The sequence below is a fragment of the Zootoca vivipara genome, chromosome 7, assembly GCF_965207765.1.
Source record: "Zootoca vivipara chromosome 7, rZooViv2.hap1.1, whole genome shotgun sequence".
NCBI classification, from domain to species: domain Eukaryota; kingdom Metazoa; phylum Chordata; class Lepidosauria; order Squamata; family Lacertidae; genus Zootoca; species Zootoca vivipara.
This window is the reverse complement of record NC_142590.1, coordinates 85,897,867-85,913,761: the sequence shown is the minus strand read 5'-3', so window position 1 is coordinate 85,913,761 and position 15,895 is coordinate 85,897,867. Positions and strand designations below refer to the sequence as shown.

Here is a 15,895-nt window from a genome sequence, read left to right as displayed (position 1 = left end):
GAGTTGGGCCTCACAAATAAAGGGTGATCCACCATACCAGTTCCAGGAGAGAACTTGACAATTTCTCTCCTCCTCTCATGAAGCTGTGTAATGGGAAGATGCATATGAACCGCTTCTCCCACTGCCACTCAGATGGCAAAAGCACAAGAAGGTCTAGGCAATCCAAAGACAGGCAAGGATTACGTAAGCGCAGCAACAAAAGTTTTTTAAAAAAACTTGGCAATAGTGGGGAAGCGGGTCCCATTGGGGGTCTAATTCAAGAAGGAAAGGGTTACTGGGCTGGCACTGAGCAGAGCTTCATCCACTCCAGTTGGGTCAATGTGGCAAAAGGTGTTATCAGCTCTTATTTTGAAATAATTATCTGGGAATAATATTTGCCAAATGAGTCAGAGTCAGGGGAGGAGAGGAACCCTGCTAAGAATCAATGACAAAGGAAGAATTGGAAATAACTTGTCTTCTCCAAAACAACCTTTATTCAGATTTACAGTTTTAACATTTATGTCCACAAACCTGTACAGACTTCTCTAAAAAGGTAAATATGATTTTATATAGTTAATATAGATGGGTATTGACAGTTATTAAATATTATAAAAATAAATCCATTTCACTAAAGCCTCTTATTTATTATTATTATCCTCTGACGTTTTCATGCAACGTGGATAAGGCAAAAAAATACAGTGGGCACAATCTGCCAGGAAATGCTCACCAGTACAAGCCCCATTGAAGTGACTTGGAGTTGCATATGCGCACACCATACACAACTGGAGCAGTGAAATGCTCTCATGCAAGCCCATTTTGTTTCAAATGAGGTTTGGACAACAGAAATTCCAAGTGGACTGTGCCAGGTATGTAAATAATCATTAACAGGGATACAGCAAAGTAAGTAAGGCAAAATAGAACAGCAATAGCAGCAGCAGAGAGTGGACTGGGAAAGGGGAAATATATATATCTATATATAATGTTTAATTTTTCCATGCTATAAAAATCATACTAAAAAATCAATTTTTCTGTGTTAGAACTGTTAGCTTTACATAAATTTAAATATTGCTTTATTTTACAATTAACCCGAAAGCACATGTGTATTTTGAGAGGCAACATTACAGTACATTATCAAATTAATTTAAGAATTAAAACACTACATAAACAGGAACAGCTACATTTTATCTGCAACATTAAAATACAGAATACAGTAAACAGGAGAAATATTAAAGACCACACTAGGCACCTGACTGTTTGCATGATTACATCACAAAGTTTTTATTAAGTTTTTTAGAATCACAAGCTACCTGAATATTACAGTTTGTGATCTGAAGCCTCTTGCAACCTTTGTAGATTTGGGACGGAACCCTTGGAAGCAAAAATTGTATCAAAATTCTAAAGAAACATGTTTGTGGCTCACATGTACATGCTCATTAATTTATGATTACCCACTTCAAAAGAAAATAGTTTTGACTGCAAAAGCAATTGTGTGGAGATTTTAATTAGCAAATGTACCATAAGGCAAAATAAATGGTTGCAGCTGTACGTTGTTATGATCCATCCCAAATTGTAGGCAAGGTGCATCAGCTACAAACCCAATTATACTTATATCTCTTGGTGAAAATAAAGTTTTACCAAGCTCAATCTATCAGGAAGGTGCACTTTCCAGAGTTAGTTTCATTTTCAGAGTCAGAAGGGAAAACAAATACTTTCTTAGCAGGATCTCGAATATTTTTTCCCCTTTAAAATAAAAAAGTATCTATACCTTCCAGTCAATGTCATCCTGCCAGAGGACTCAACTTATTCATAGTGTTATGCAAGTCTGGCATCCAGCCAAATCGGTTAAAATAATAATGTAGCCAATTTTACTGTGTGTGGAAATGAAAACTATCATTTGTGGACACATTACGTTTCTGCAGAATTTATCCCTTGGCAATTGGCTTTATCCAAGATTAATGCTCTACTGCTATCGTGCTATGGCAAAGGTAGTCTAGTGTTACCATTCTTGCTTCTAATTGCATCTAACACAAAGTAAACACGGCTACCTTTGGGCACAGCAAGAGGAAAAGCAACGACCCCAGCCAAAGGCCCACAGAGCTCTCATGTGCACAGGCAGCCTTGCACCAGCAGACCATCCCTGTGTACTTCAGTGTTAACTGACAGCTTCATACAAGCATTGGGGATGTGCATGTGGAATTCTCACCAACACTGAAGCAGCAGCAGCAAGGAAGCCCTTCTTTAGAACTTAGGCAACCACCTGCACATCGAAGCCTGGGGATACCGACCAGCAGGGCTAATGTGTGCACAAGCCGCAATTCAAACCTATACAACGGAAAGTGAGCAGCCAGGAAAATAAGTAACTCCACATAAAAATATTTGCTTTAAGTTAAAATCTACCTTAACATTTAACATAATTAATTTCAAAAGTGCTTTCTCGCATGGAGGTGTCAAATGGCCAACTTTGTAAGGCAGTGCTTAAGTTATGGAGGTGGTACCAATAACAAGTGCAGGTTAAATGTAAACAAGCTAGGTGACTATTTTATTTAAAAGACAATTTAATATTATAGTTAAAGCTTTTGAGGGCCTCAAACTTTAGTGTGTATTTTAATCTGAGTCTATTCTCGTGCATTATACTTATATAAATCCCAGACCTAGCAATAGGCAGGTTAGAAATTAAAGACAAAAGTGGGAGAATGTGTTTGCAGTTTTAGAACAAACATTTTCAGTGCAATTCATCATTTACAAAGTAGCAATTGCTAAACTAAACCTCCCACTATTTTCTCCAGGACAGGTGGCAGCTCAGACTTCCTTTGACTGGAACCTACCGACTTTTCTTCCCACAATGTGTTAAATGGATCTGTGCAGGCACCACCATTGTGGTCAGGAGTGTGCCTGGGAAAGACGGGCAGGAGGTCTAACGTGTGGGCATGACTTACATGTACCTATACCAAATGCAGAATGAAAGTAATGGAAATTATACCCTTAAAAATCAAATTGAGCATACGAATGGAAATAAAGCATGGATTTTAAATAGTTACATATTTAAAAACTGGAGAATGTTTTTCATCCTGAGATGCAAAAAAATATCCCTTGCCAACTTATTTTTAAGTTTTAAGCTGGGGCAACTGCATTTCTTTTGCAATTCAAAATTAAAACTAATCCTTGCAAGCATTAGTGTAGCATGCCACAACTTGTATATATGCACAAGGTGGGAGTAGCTGTAACTTTTTAAAAATAAAGATATTGGCTTAAAATTCATTTTCCTCTACCATTGGCCAGAAGAGAGGAGAAAGAAATTTAGTGTGGGCATCCTCCCTCCCTCCTTCCTGCCAGCTATCTGTTGGGGAAAGAGAGACAAAACACAAAACTCACTGCTGTCAAGACTGGGACAAATGTTGGGCACAATATGAGCAATGTATTGATTGTTCATTAGGAAGCAGGTGGCATTCATTCATTGCAAGGGGCAATGGGAAATACACAAGCTACAGTGGCACGAGTTGGGTGGTCCAGGTGACCTGAGGGAAGGGCACAAGTTTTAAGCCCCGCTGAAATAAAGAACATGAAGCTGCAATACTTGGCAGATTATGACCAAGGACAACATCAAGTTTAGTGCTAAAAACAAGGCACGCTAGTCAAAGACAGTTCTCTCAGTACAGTAGTGTCTTTTATTGCCTTGAATGTTTTCATGGGAACTTCTTTGCTGGAAATATTAATGTAATGTGACTAAAATAATGCTGCAGTCAAATTTTCCTGCTCCATGGGCACTGCAACAAAATAGCTATGCAATCCCAACAGCTGCTTTTTAAATAAACATCTCTAAAGCTTTCCTTCTTTAGATGCACTTTAAATTTCAGGTCTTGGGTTGACATCTGCAAGTATGATGCTTCAAAATATATGTGAAAAGCAGATTGGACACCTTAAATATATAAAGTGGTAAATCTAGAATAGCCAAAATGCTATAGCCCCTCATATTATATCCACATAATTGATCACTAAATTGTCCTTGGAACTCCTCCTGATGTCAGTAATTACAGTGAAATTCACAAGGAGCTTCTCTCTAATTTCACAGATTTCACAATTTTAACCATTTGTTATTGAAAATGTTTTAAAATGGGTGAATTGCCAACCTGATTTTTCTTCAAGCCCACAGGTAGTCAGTAATGTTTACCTGACTTCTAGAAATGTATAAATAATCAGAAAAACACTCCCCCGTCCATGACTCAAATTAGCTCAGGGATTATATGGCTTTCCCAAAGTTTAAATCTGCAAAAATAAATCCACTCTCAAGAAAATTCCATGAAAGCTTCCGTTAAATCATCCAGCTTTAGCCAAAAGGTAGCAAGAATGCTTTTCAAGAATCAGTCCTGACACAGTAAGTGCTTCAAGAACAAGCATTAAAAAAAACACACCAAATCATGACCTTTTTGCAGATACATTCCAAGTAAATCCAAAGAGGAAGGAGTGTGTGTTTGTAAATAATAATGTCAACCTGCCAAAGCAGCACTGGAGACACAAAGGTATATCTGAAGAGAAGCAAAAATGTTGTTTCTTACATGTTACACACAAAGCACCCTGGTCCTATAAATATTTCCAAAGCCTCATGTATTTTAAAAGCAAAACATTCTGAAACTTCAAACAAGGAAGTGCCTGTTATGAACATCTACAAACCATGCCCAACATTCAATGCAGAAGTTGTTTTTTTTGGGGGGGGGGGAGAGATCACAGGTACTTCATTTCATTGATAATCACAGTGCTCTAAAATTGAGGCAGAATAGAGTAACAGCTTCCGAAACTGCAAGTTAAGCCTAATGCTATATTTGTCAAACTTCTAAAATTACAGGCTATTCAGAAGACTCCCAAGAATTCCAGTTGCTCTGATTCTCATTAGATACCTTTCCAATGGCCACAAGCATATTTCTATCGTACCAATTTGCCACTGTTGCTCCAAGTTCAGAATACTTAAAAGGCATCTCTTACTGCTGACACGTAAGAAATTCCTTGGCTATCATTTTTATTAAGAAGTTACATGTTGGAGTCAGTACTGCCTCCCCTCTGGCTACACTGTGTTAGTTCTGGCCAAAAATAAAATGACAAAGGGGAAGCAAACAAAAACGTGCAAACCACTTTCCTCTGAAACATGATAATTTCGGGTTGCAGCTTTAGGGGGACATTTTGGCAATCAAAATTGTGACAATTCCTTCATTGATGACTGATAATTTTCATTAACATTTAGCTTTAGAAAAGGGATGGTTTCTGGTCATGGCGGTGCCAGAGTCACTGAAGTAAAGTCTGCCAAACCTGGGCAAAGGAGCAACCGCATTCAAGATTTCAGTATATATCTGGACAGTCAAAGAAGTTTCTATCAAAGTACCCTCCTGAGTACAACCAGTCAGGAGTCCCAAGGTATGGATTGGTGCCCTGATAAAACCATCTGTGGAAAAAAGGAAGACAGTGCGTGGGGAAAATGTTAGGTGCAACCGTAAAATACATTAGTAAAGCCTAACCTCTGTTGCCTATGCTCTGGTAACCTCCAGGCTAAATTACTGTAAAAAATTACATAAAGCTGCCTTTGAAGACCGTTTAGAAAATGCAGCTGCTGCAGAATTCAGCATCCAGATTGCCGACTGGAGCAAGACAGTCCAAGCATATAAAACCAATCTAACATGATTACACTCTTAGTCTCCAAGCTCAATTCAAAGTGCTACTTTTGACCTATAAATGCCTCAAGGAAATTCTGTAACTTTTATGGTTCCGCCTTATTTCATTTTGCCCGCTTTTGTTGCACTATAATGCAAGAGTGCAGATGGTCCAGCATAAATCTGCAGCTAATGCACCATAATTATGTGAACGACGTGTCACAGAATACACCCACACAAATGCTGCAGTCTGGAGGGTCCCACAGCCATACCTTAACCTGCACTGTCATTGGAGTATGATTAGAGTTATTACTCGCCCTTCACCCCAAGGTCCCCATGTGGATTACAGCAATATAAAATACAGCATTGAAAGAAATTACAATCACAACTAGAGTGGGCCCTTCCTATCTAGTGTAAAATGCCAGGGTAAAGAGTTATGACCCTTCACTGGCTTTAAGGAGAACTTGCAGGTTCCCACCCAGTTCCCCCCTCCAGCAACCCATCTGACCATTAGGTCAGTTGCCAACACTATTAACATTAGTATTAATAACACTTATTGAGCACACTGCTGTAGTAGTACCAGAAAAGGCTGCACTGCTTCTCTATACTGCTAATTAAGGCGGCACAGGGATTTCTGAGAAGGAAAAAGACTGCATAAACCGATTCTACACTACTTTGATCCATATACCATCCTCATCTAGTCTCTGTTCACACAAACTGCCTCCCTCCTCAGAGTAAGCATGTTACCAACAAACATGCACTTGTGGTAATCTTCACATGGCCATAACTGCAAACACCCTAACTGCACAGCACAGCCAGTTTCTGTTTCCACCATTAGTTACCTTGTTTTCCATTCGGCTTCATCTTTTGCACGTTCCTTACGAGCAGCTCTCTGCTTCTCTTCTAGTCTCTCTTTCTCTTTGCTAGCCAGATCTAACAGACATTTTAATAGGGACTGATTACTTTATAAAATAAGGAGAAAAAGTACAAAGGAATGGAAGGTAGAGAAACAAAATCCAGATAGTTTTAAGGACACATTCAGGGAACGCTCACAACACAAATAAATTTTTACTCATTCCACTCAGACCACCACCTTAAACTTGGTCGCTGAAAGATGCCCAGACTATGATTTTAGCAAGTTGCCCAGAAAAGCAAATCCCATAATTGTGAGGGGTCTGCCAGCAGGAAGCACAGCACTGCAACCTATTAACAGCTGCACCCTCCCATTCACCAAAGCGGCTCCACTAAAAAGTAGCACAGCAGCGTGATTCCAAGATTACAAAAGCACAACTGTCAGGTCTGAATCAAAGAGAAAGCACTGCAGCTTAATCACTAGTCGAAGCTGGGTGAAGGGTGGCTGGAATTAAGCCAACAGGGAGCTGTTCTGGAGTATCATTTTATAATTTGCAGTTTTATTATAATATGTGAAACCCAAAGCTTTAAGTACTCCATAAGCAGTTATGTGGGTGACTACTTCCCCGCCCCCCAGAGGCCCATTCTACCATCCACCTTCCTTGGGCACTTACTGAAGGACAGGCTATAAATTTCTGCATTAACATAAATGGGAGGAAAAGGCATGCAAAATGGCATAATATAATGCTTGGGATTTCTAATTTGCATGGGCAGGCAGGCCCACTCCTAAAACCCACCCACTAACACGTACCAATTTCTCCATTCTCCATGTGTCTGATGTCTGGCCTCAATCGACAGTCAGTGGGAGCCAACACTTCTTCCATGCCTTTTTCTAGTTCGTTGAGACTGACGGCAAAATTGGTGAAATTGTACATCTTGAACAAAAACAAAAACGTGTTTATATTGTCAGGGTGCATTGACATTTGCATCCTATAAAGATGTGCTAGGGCATTACCCACCAGTGCTGCTATGCACAACAGCGAGCAAGCCTTCCTACTAAACAAAGTAGCAGTGAGTGCTTGGGTGGAGATCCCCTCGGGGGAAGCACTGAAGGAAGAAGTGCTTTAGCCTTTCTCCCCCTCCCCTATTGGCTGCATCAGAGAGAACACACAGGTATCTGTGCTATGGAGCAAAGAAGACAGCATTGCTTTTAAATCCCATGTATACTCCATTTCCAAATGTGCTGTACTTCCTCAGGGGGCCTACTTTTATCAGAGAGCTAACAGCACAATCCTAACCATGTCTACTCAGAGGTAAGTCTTATTTAATATAGTGGGGGTTATACAGAAATCAGGTAAGTGGGGTTAGGATTGCAGCCTACTATGCTTGGAGAAACTGCTGAGTCATTTGTCTGAGTCCTGTGTGAACTGGTTGAAACACTGAATTTGCCAAAAAACAAACAAACCCAAAAGAACAAAAACACCTCAGACAGAATAAGAAGCAACAGTCTGCCCAAGAGCAAAGAGATGGCAAGGCAATCAGAGATGATGAAAACACAGAACAGAAGCAATGTGAGAATGACCTGGAAGAGGTCATCTCTATTTTAAAGGGGGGGGGCGGCGAATTCTCATCTCTCATAACAGCAAAAGCAGCACAAAAGGAAGCCCATTAACAACAGTCCTGCCATTTAAAAACACACAGCAGCCAAATTGAATCCTTTCAGTCCACGAGCACAAAATGTGGATTGATCATCAATAATAGAGATGTCTGCCCTGCTACAGGGAACGAGCACAGGAAACAGTCCAAAAAACAGAGAGTTTTCTATTGTGTGTTGTACAGAGGTGATGCAAGAAGTGACCATCAAAGTGAAATATCAGTTCTGGAGATCAATACTGTTTGGTTGCTGCGGAATATTTTTTTAGGTCGGAAATAACTGTCTTTGGTGACCTGCCACAGCATTTTTGCACAACTGAAGAATATGCTTATGCATTATGACATTTAGGAAAAGCTTGTGTCTCATAACCGAATTTAAATCAGCAGAATTTCAGTTATCTCTCAGATTCTGCCATAGTACTACCAATCCTCATTATGCCCAAGCAGGAAAAAAGTACAGATGGTGAAAAAATAATCTTGAGGCAGGTTGATCCATGGCTACAACTTACCGTTTGGAATGACCTCAGAGCTTCCTTTCCCCCTATAATTCCCACTCTTTTAATGTAATATAAAAGAGTACTGGTAACCATCTCTACCTGGTGTTCCTTAAACCTTCCATGATAGGCAACATAAAACACCTAATAACAACACTATTAATAGTAAGAATACAGAGTCCAAAGGTCAAGATAGATTCTCTTTCATTTGGTTGTAGCAGAGCTCAAGAGTAACAAAAGGTTTGTTCTCTCTCTCTCTCTCTCTCTCTCTCTCTCTCTCTCTCTCTCTCTCTCTCTCACACACACACACACACACACACACACACACAAACACAAGATAGGCCTTTGGTCTGATTATTGTAGTGTGATCAGTCTACCTTACTTGAACTAGGTCTTTTGAATTATGTCCCTGCTCCCAATATACCAATTAACAAGCAACTTACCTGGGATGAATTTGGTGGTCTAGTGCTTATCCTCCAAAGTAGCTTACTGCCAGGTACAACTTGCACAGTCTCTTGGATCTCTGGCATATCATCCGCTTCATCATTCTCAGGATCATCACTCTTGAAATAAAGACATAGTTCAGGGAAAATAAGAAGTATGTCAAGTTCAAAATGGCACAGCATCTCTTCTCCTGCCCCCCTCTTGATTCTCATGCTTTATCAGGGCTTTAAATCCTGATTAAATGTGATCTGGAGCAAAGCCAGGGAAGGACAAGACACAGCCTCTCCTTCCCCTACCCGCAGGATATGGTTAATTAGGTTTTGTTTTTGTTTTGTTTTTAAAAAGGAAAGATGTAAAAGAATCCTAATTGAACATATGCCCTGCCCCTGAATTGATTTGGGGCCAGATCTGGGTTGGGTGTTCCCCAGGTAGGTGGTGATCTGGTGCCCCAAATCAGGGCTCCAGGACAAGTTTATATTCTATTCCAGCCTCTATTCTCTTTTCTTCTGTTTTTGTTCATACAAACAAGCAAATATTAATCCCCCCAGGACCGTATGTAAGCTGGGGCTCAAGAATGGGGCCCCTCTCAAAATAACAGGTGGTAACTCCCAAAACACAAAGTCATCAAGAAAGGATATTGCATATTGGTACATTAAAATCTAGCTCTTGATCCTAGAAGATTTGTGATCCACAGAATACAGAAGAAGCGGGAGACAAAATGAAAACCTGAGATTGTTCAAAGAGGGGCTCTGTTAAAAGGGTTTACTATCTGCCCAAACAGAAAATGTCGGAGAACAACATAGCCTCAATTTACAGCTTTACAACTAAAAAACCCAAACACATCAGTAGCATTCTCATTTTTAACAATCTAATGTGAAGACAATAAGATGTGATTAAACTTGGACAGCAGCTTTTCCCAATGTTCATTCGAGGCAGATACTGAAATTCTATATCTACCACTGAAGTCCATGGGAGTTCAAAAAACACTGTAATTTGAAAGATCTGGACTCTTGTCACAATGATATTCAAGTATAAGCTTTACTTAGTCCACCTAATACTGCATCAATTTCCAATGTTTCCTTTTTGAAGAACACCTCAATTAAGTACAGGCAGAAGAGTTTAAGTTTAAGACTTTAAGTCCTCCTCCTGCCATCACAACATCAACAAACATTACCGGCTTTGGTTTCCTCTGGTCACCACCTCTCCTCTCGTTCTTCTTGTAGTTTTCATAAGTGGAAGGATCAACACACCACAAACATTCTGTCCATTTGCCATAGATCACTGCAAGTTTCTTCTTACTGATTATTTTGAAAAATAATAACACTGAACATAACTAAAGCCCAGGTTCAGACCAAACAATGAGCAGAACTGCATGCTTCTCTCAGCAAGGAGTTGCTAAAAATGACGCCCTATTGAGCTCACTGTTGCTCCTTTGTAACGTGGAAGATGAGTCACTTGCATCTCACTATCATCAAAAAGTGCATTTATCCTTCCCACCATCAGAAGGCAACAAATGTGTGTGGGGGGGGGGGCAATGCACAATATGACACCACTAGGACACAGGAAGTGATCAAAACAATTGCAGGGGAAAGAGTGCAATATGAGGATGCTTGCACTCTAGGATTATATCTTCCGGTTCCACTAAAATAAAATAAGGGAAGGGAATATTGCAGGTTTACTATATTTACTTATATTTACATTTCTCCACCCAGGATGTCAGTAACATATTCTTCAAACAAATGTTTATTACAGAAGCTTGATTTACATCAGCTTCTGTGGCTAGGTATGTCTGCATACTGCCTCTCAAACTTTCCTCTAGCCCAGCTCAAACTAGAGTAGGGGAACTTAGCTCAATCCCTGAACAAGTAAACAAGCACATATACTTACTTTTTGTCCTGAATGTAGCCCTCTATTCTGTGAAGCTCTTTCCCAAAGAGACCACATGGTTTAAAGTTAAGGATACATTTATCTCCAGTACTGCAAAAGGAAAAGAAAGTGTAGTTAACAGATTAGCTCCTTGGTGTTGAATCCTCACAAAGTTCTTGTAAAAGCCTTCTGCCTGACACCAGCAAGATTTCTGTAGTCACTGTGTTGGGATCACTACAACCACATATGCAGAGTTTCAACAACAGGTTTAAGAGACAACGAGATGCTGTACAAGTAAAAAGAAAAGGGGGAGGATGGAAAGGTATGCATGTTCAAGAGAGACTGTGGCTGCTGTCTTGTGAAAACTGACAACAGATCTCCATTGCTCCCCTTGGGCATGAATTTCAACTCCACGACATTTAAGTCATCATCTGAAGGTTTGGTACAAGAGCTGTTAAAAGGGAAATGTAAGCAAAGAAGACTGCACCAAACTTTCAGGCTGCGTTATGAAAGACAGGAAGCTTTAAAACAGGGTGTGGGAGCCCCATTCTATTTTGGCCAACTCTCTGGAAGCTGCATGCCAGCAGTGGGTGTGGTCACCCCATACACTCTCACACAAACTGCTCCTCGGAAGATCCATGCACATTAGCCAAGGAAGGCAAGGTCCTTTCGACTCATCAAATGGTCCATCTGACAATGGTACAGGGGATGATTTGCTTCCCCATTAGGGCACTGGGCTCCACCCTTCCCAGTGCTGGGTTAATTTTTATTTTGTTACCCACTGCTGCAAAAGTCAGTGGCATCGTGGGGGCCTAGAAATATTTGCTTGAGAGGTTGGACCCCACATAAAAGTCCATACAGGGGGAATTGTCAAGGAGGCAATGCTCAGAAAAAAAAATCCAGCAGAAGCTGATCACGATGTTAGTATTTCACGTCTCTGATGCTGCAGATGAGATTGATGTAAATCACATGCCTGTCTGGGAAGAGTGTGGGAACGGAAGACAGTCTTATCTCTTCCGCTGTGTGTACTATTGTACTGTACTTTTGCTTTTGTTTTTCTCCTGTCTGTTTCTCTCGGAGCTGGAGAGAGAGGACGCGATGAATCCTTTGTCTGTACATAGTGTGTAAATAAATATGTAGATTAGCTCTAAGACAGGCAACCCCAAACTGCGGCCCTCCAGATGTTTTGGCCTACAACTCCCATGATCCCTAGCTAACAGGACCACTGGTCAGGGATGATGGGAATTGTAGTCCAAAACATCTGGAGGGCCGAAGTTTGGGGATTCCTGCTCTAAGATGTCTTGCGCTTCTTGCTCTGTTATGCTAGAAGATTAATGTGCATATATCATTTGATATATGTCACTGAAGCGCACTGGAGAAGAAGGGAAATGCCTTTTTCAGAGCTGTGCATACCGGAGGACGCTTGGACTTCGGGGGCTGCACCCCGGGGGTTTTCCAACACACATACATGGACCTCCAAATTAGCAACAAATCTCTCAAACACAGGAACATCTCTACCAAACACAAAGGAGATAGTAGTGCACACCCATTCAAATCAATATCACTTGCTCCCCAAGTGACCAGCAGAAAACTGGACTTCAGTATGATTGTGCCACTCAATGGAGCTGGAAGTATTTTATATTAATTGATTAATCGATACATACTGTAAGATAGGAGGACTCCATTCCACTTTCTAGTTTTCAAATGACAGGTAGTGGCAAAAATTGAGTTCCATGAAGGTAAAGAGTTGGGAATATAAATGCAATAAAATAAAATAAAATAAAATAAAATAAATAAAGGGTACCTGTGATTTATAATTTCTACTGTTCCATACTGTTCTATCCAGAGTTTGCCAATAATTACATTATGTACACAGCAAGTAGGATTAGTCCATGTGTAAGCTTCATTATGTCTGTGGGGGAGAGAAGAAAGGCCAATCAGATGCCAGGGACGCTAAAAGTAGAGAATCTGAAAAGAGAATCCACGCGCTCCAGATCATTTTCCAATGAACAGCTCCTGTTTTTGTAGCAGCCTCTGCAATGTTCACCCTCAGTCATTGTAATTGTGCAGTGTTCTGAACTGATGGAAGGTGAATAAGCCATTGAATGAAAGAAAAGAGGCTTGTTTGAAGTTACTTCCTTACTTACTGAATATGTGGGTAGTATCTGCTGAGAGTTCATGCTAAAAGAAGCTTGAGTTAAGTCAGCAGACAGGAATGATTATTTCTGCTAAGGTGTTTATCGCCGGAGTCTAGCACTTCTATCAAATCTTTCCTTTTTCTAGTACTAAAGGCTCTTGAAGCATGTTAAATGTAATCAGCATGCAATTTCACCTCTAAAAATGCAGTAATTGAATTCAAGATCTCATAATTTTACACCAAGTTACGTATTACGCACATAACAGCAGTTTAGATACCCATTTAGATGACAAACATCACTACTTGTGAGGACAATCAAGAGCAGGCAGGTGGCAAGAAGAAAGAATAGTTCATTCTTTCCTCCCATACATTTCCCATTTTCAATATCTCTACCTGCAAGATTTACCCTACTGGGTTCCGAAATGCACATTAATTTAAAACCGTGTGATGCATTGAGGTGACAGTATGGAATGCAGAAAGGGTTAACCACCCCCTCATCACTTCCTAGTCCCTTCACTGGAAGCACCTTTTCATAATCTAAAATGGACTCATGGGCTACTACCGTATTGCATGCATTTGTGGTTGGAGGATGGATGGCAGCTAACAGATTGAGGTTGAATCCTGACAAGACAGAAGTACTGTTTGTGGAGGACAGGAGACGGGCAGGTGTGGAGGACTCCTTGGTCCTGAATGGGGTAACTGTGCCCATAAAGGACGAGGTGCGTAGCCTGGGAGTAATTTTGGACTCACAGCTGTCCATGGAGGCGCAGGTCAATTCTGTGTCCAGGGCAGCTGTTTATCAGCTCCATCTGGTATGCAGGCTGAGACCCTACCTGCCCGTGGACTGTCTCACCAGAGTGGTGCATGCTCTAGTTATCTCTTGCTTGGACTACTGCAATGCACTCTAAGTGGGGCTACCTTTGAAGGTGACCCGGAAACTACAACTAATCTGGAATGTGGCAGCTAGACTGGTGACTGGGAGCGGCTGCTGAGACCACATAACACCAGTCTTGAAAGACCTACATTGGCTCCCAGTACGTTTCCAAGCACAATTCAAAGTGTTGGTCCTGACCTTTAAAGCCCTAAATGGCCTCGGTCCAGTATACCTGAAGGAGCGTCTCCACCCCCATAGTTCTGGCCGGACACTGAGGTCCAGTGCCAAGGGCCTTCTGGCGGTTCCCTCGCTTTGAGAAGCCAAGTTACAGGGAACCAGGCAGAGGGCCTTCTCGGTAGTGGCACCCACCCTTTGGAACGCCCTCCCACCAGAGAAAAACAACTACCAGACTTTTAGAAACAGGTAGGTAGCCGTGTTGGTCTGAGTCAAAGCAAAAAAATAATAATCCTTCAGTAGCACCTTAAAGACCAACTTAAAAAAACAAAACAAACTTAGTTAGACTTTTATAAGACATCTGAAGGCAGCCCTGTTTAGGGAAGCTTTTAATGTTTAATAGATTATTGTACTTTTAATATCCTTCTGGAAGCCATCCAGAATGGGCAGGGTATAAATAATACATTATTATTATTATTATTATTATTATTATTATTATTATTATTATTATTTGCTGTGTGGACCTTTGATACTGAGGAATATGCCTCTAAAATGGTGTAACAACTTCTTTCTGAGAAACTGGCAAATTGCCTGCCCTGGACAAGGGTGCTTTTTGTTGTAGCTTTGTCACTGGAGGCCCATGTAGCCTCAGTGACTAGAAGCAACTTTTACCAGCTATGCCTGGTGCAACAGCTTCAATAATTCCTGGCTAGGAGAGCCTGAACACGCACACATACACACATCAATAAATATGGCTGGAATATTGATTTCAGCAACAACATACAGGTTGCATGTGAAGGTTTAAATCTGAGTATTGAATGCTTAAACTGTATAATGTGCTCTTGAGACAAATAAATTTCTGTACAGAAATACTTGCTGTTTGGCTCTTAAGGTCTTCTATATTTTCTATTTTGACTTTAGCTATTACATCATTTCTAATTTCTGTTTTCCATGCATGTCAAGCATCTCAGTAGTTTATTATCTTTTGTATCCCAGCAGTGCTTAGACTTATCTGTTTGTCCTTTGTATTTTCTTATTGGCAAATCACCAAACCGTTAAATCAATTGATGCCTATTTTGAACCAGTTGTTATCCAAGTCCAGGACAGCAATAACTTTGTGTCATCCATAATACAGCAGAGCTCTTGATCACATATCTTATAACAGTTTAAGAAGCAGAAGAATTCACTTTTTTTGTTTCAGTAAATGCCAACTGCCTAAGGGGTGGGGGTGGGGAATGAGGCCCAAATGTTGAAGACATGTGATTGTGTCATCACCTGCAGAAGTCTCAACCAATTCACACATGGGTTTCATCTCTTAGTACACTGCAAAAAAACCTCAAATTACCTAAGCTCAACTACTCACAGGCCTATGCAAACCAGAGAAAGATCACAATACACTATGTATTTACATGAGATAGTTTTGAGGTCATACATAGGTAACAAGAGAAAATATATATACATACTTTAGGAGTTCCAATGTTATTGTTCCCCGTGGCTCTGCTTCTACACTCTTCCCCCAGAACTTCAGTTTAGGGTAAATTGATCCATGAAAAATGAAGTCTTGGTTTAAGCCTTCTGAATAAAAAGCACTGATAGGTGGGTGGTGACTGACCTGTTCAGAAATAAACCTAAATCCTAAATCCTCCCTACAAAGAAGAAAAGGTAATGATCAGTATAAATGAGACAGAATACCAACTGCTCTCCTCTTGCAACAGCTGGAAATAACTGTGCCCCACTACCCATGTTACTTATTAGTAAACCTTTTTAAGCACTGTGACTGTGAGGT

General features: G+C 40.5%; 1 protein-coding gene across 14 annotated transcripts in view; it reads right to left on the bottom strand.

The window, feature by feature from the left end:
* Positions 1-446: 446 nt before the first annotated feature.
* Positions 447-15,895, bottom strand: part of OSBPL2 (oxysterol binding protein like 2) — a 65,241-nt gene continuing 49,792 nt past the window's right edge. For all 14 annotated transcript variants that reach the window (XM_088674710.1, XM_035121837.3, XM_035121840.3 and 11 more), the window contains 8 exons: positions 15,573-15,755; positions 12,729-12,836; positions 10,946-11,035; positions 10,233-10,356; positions 9,058-9,177; positions 7,279-7,402; positions 6,458-6,548; positions 447-5,410 (listed from right to left, as the gene is read on the bottom strand). In XM_088674710.1, the coding sequence (XP_088530836.1) occupies positions 5,308-5,410; positions 6,458-6,548; positions 7,279-7,402; positions 9,058-9,177; positions 10,233-10,356; positions 10,946-11,035; positions 12,729-12,836; positions 15,573-15,755 (943 nt within the window). In that variant the 3' untranslated portion in view covers positions 447-5,307. The remainder of the gene's footprint in view (positions 5,411-6,457; positions 6,549-7,278; positions 7,403-9,057; positions 9,178-10,232; positions 10,357-10,945; positions 11,036-12,728; positions 12,837-15,572; positions 15,756-15,895) is intronic.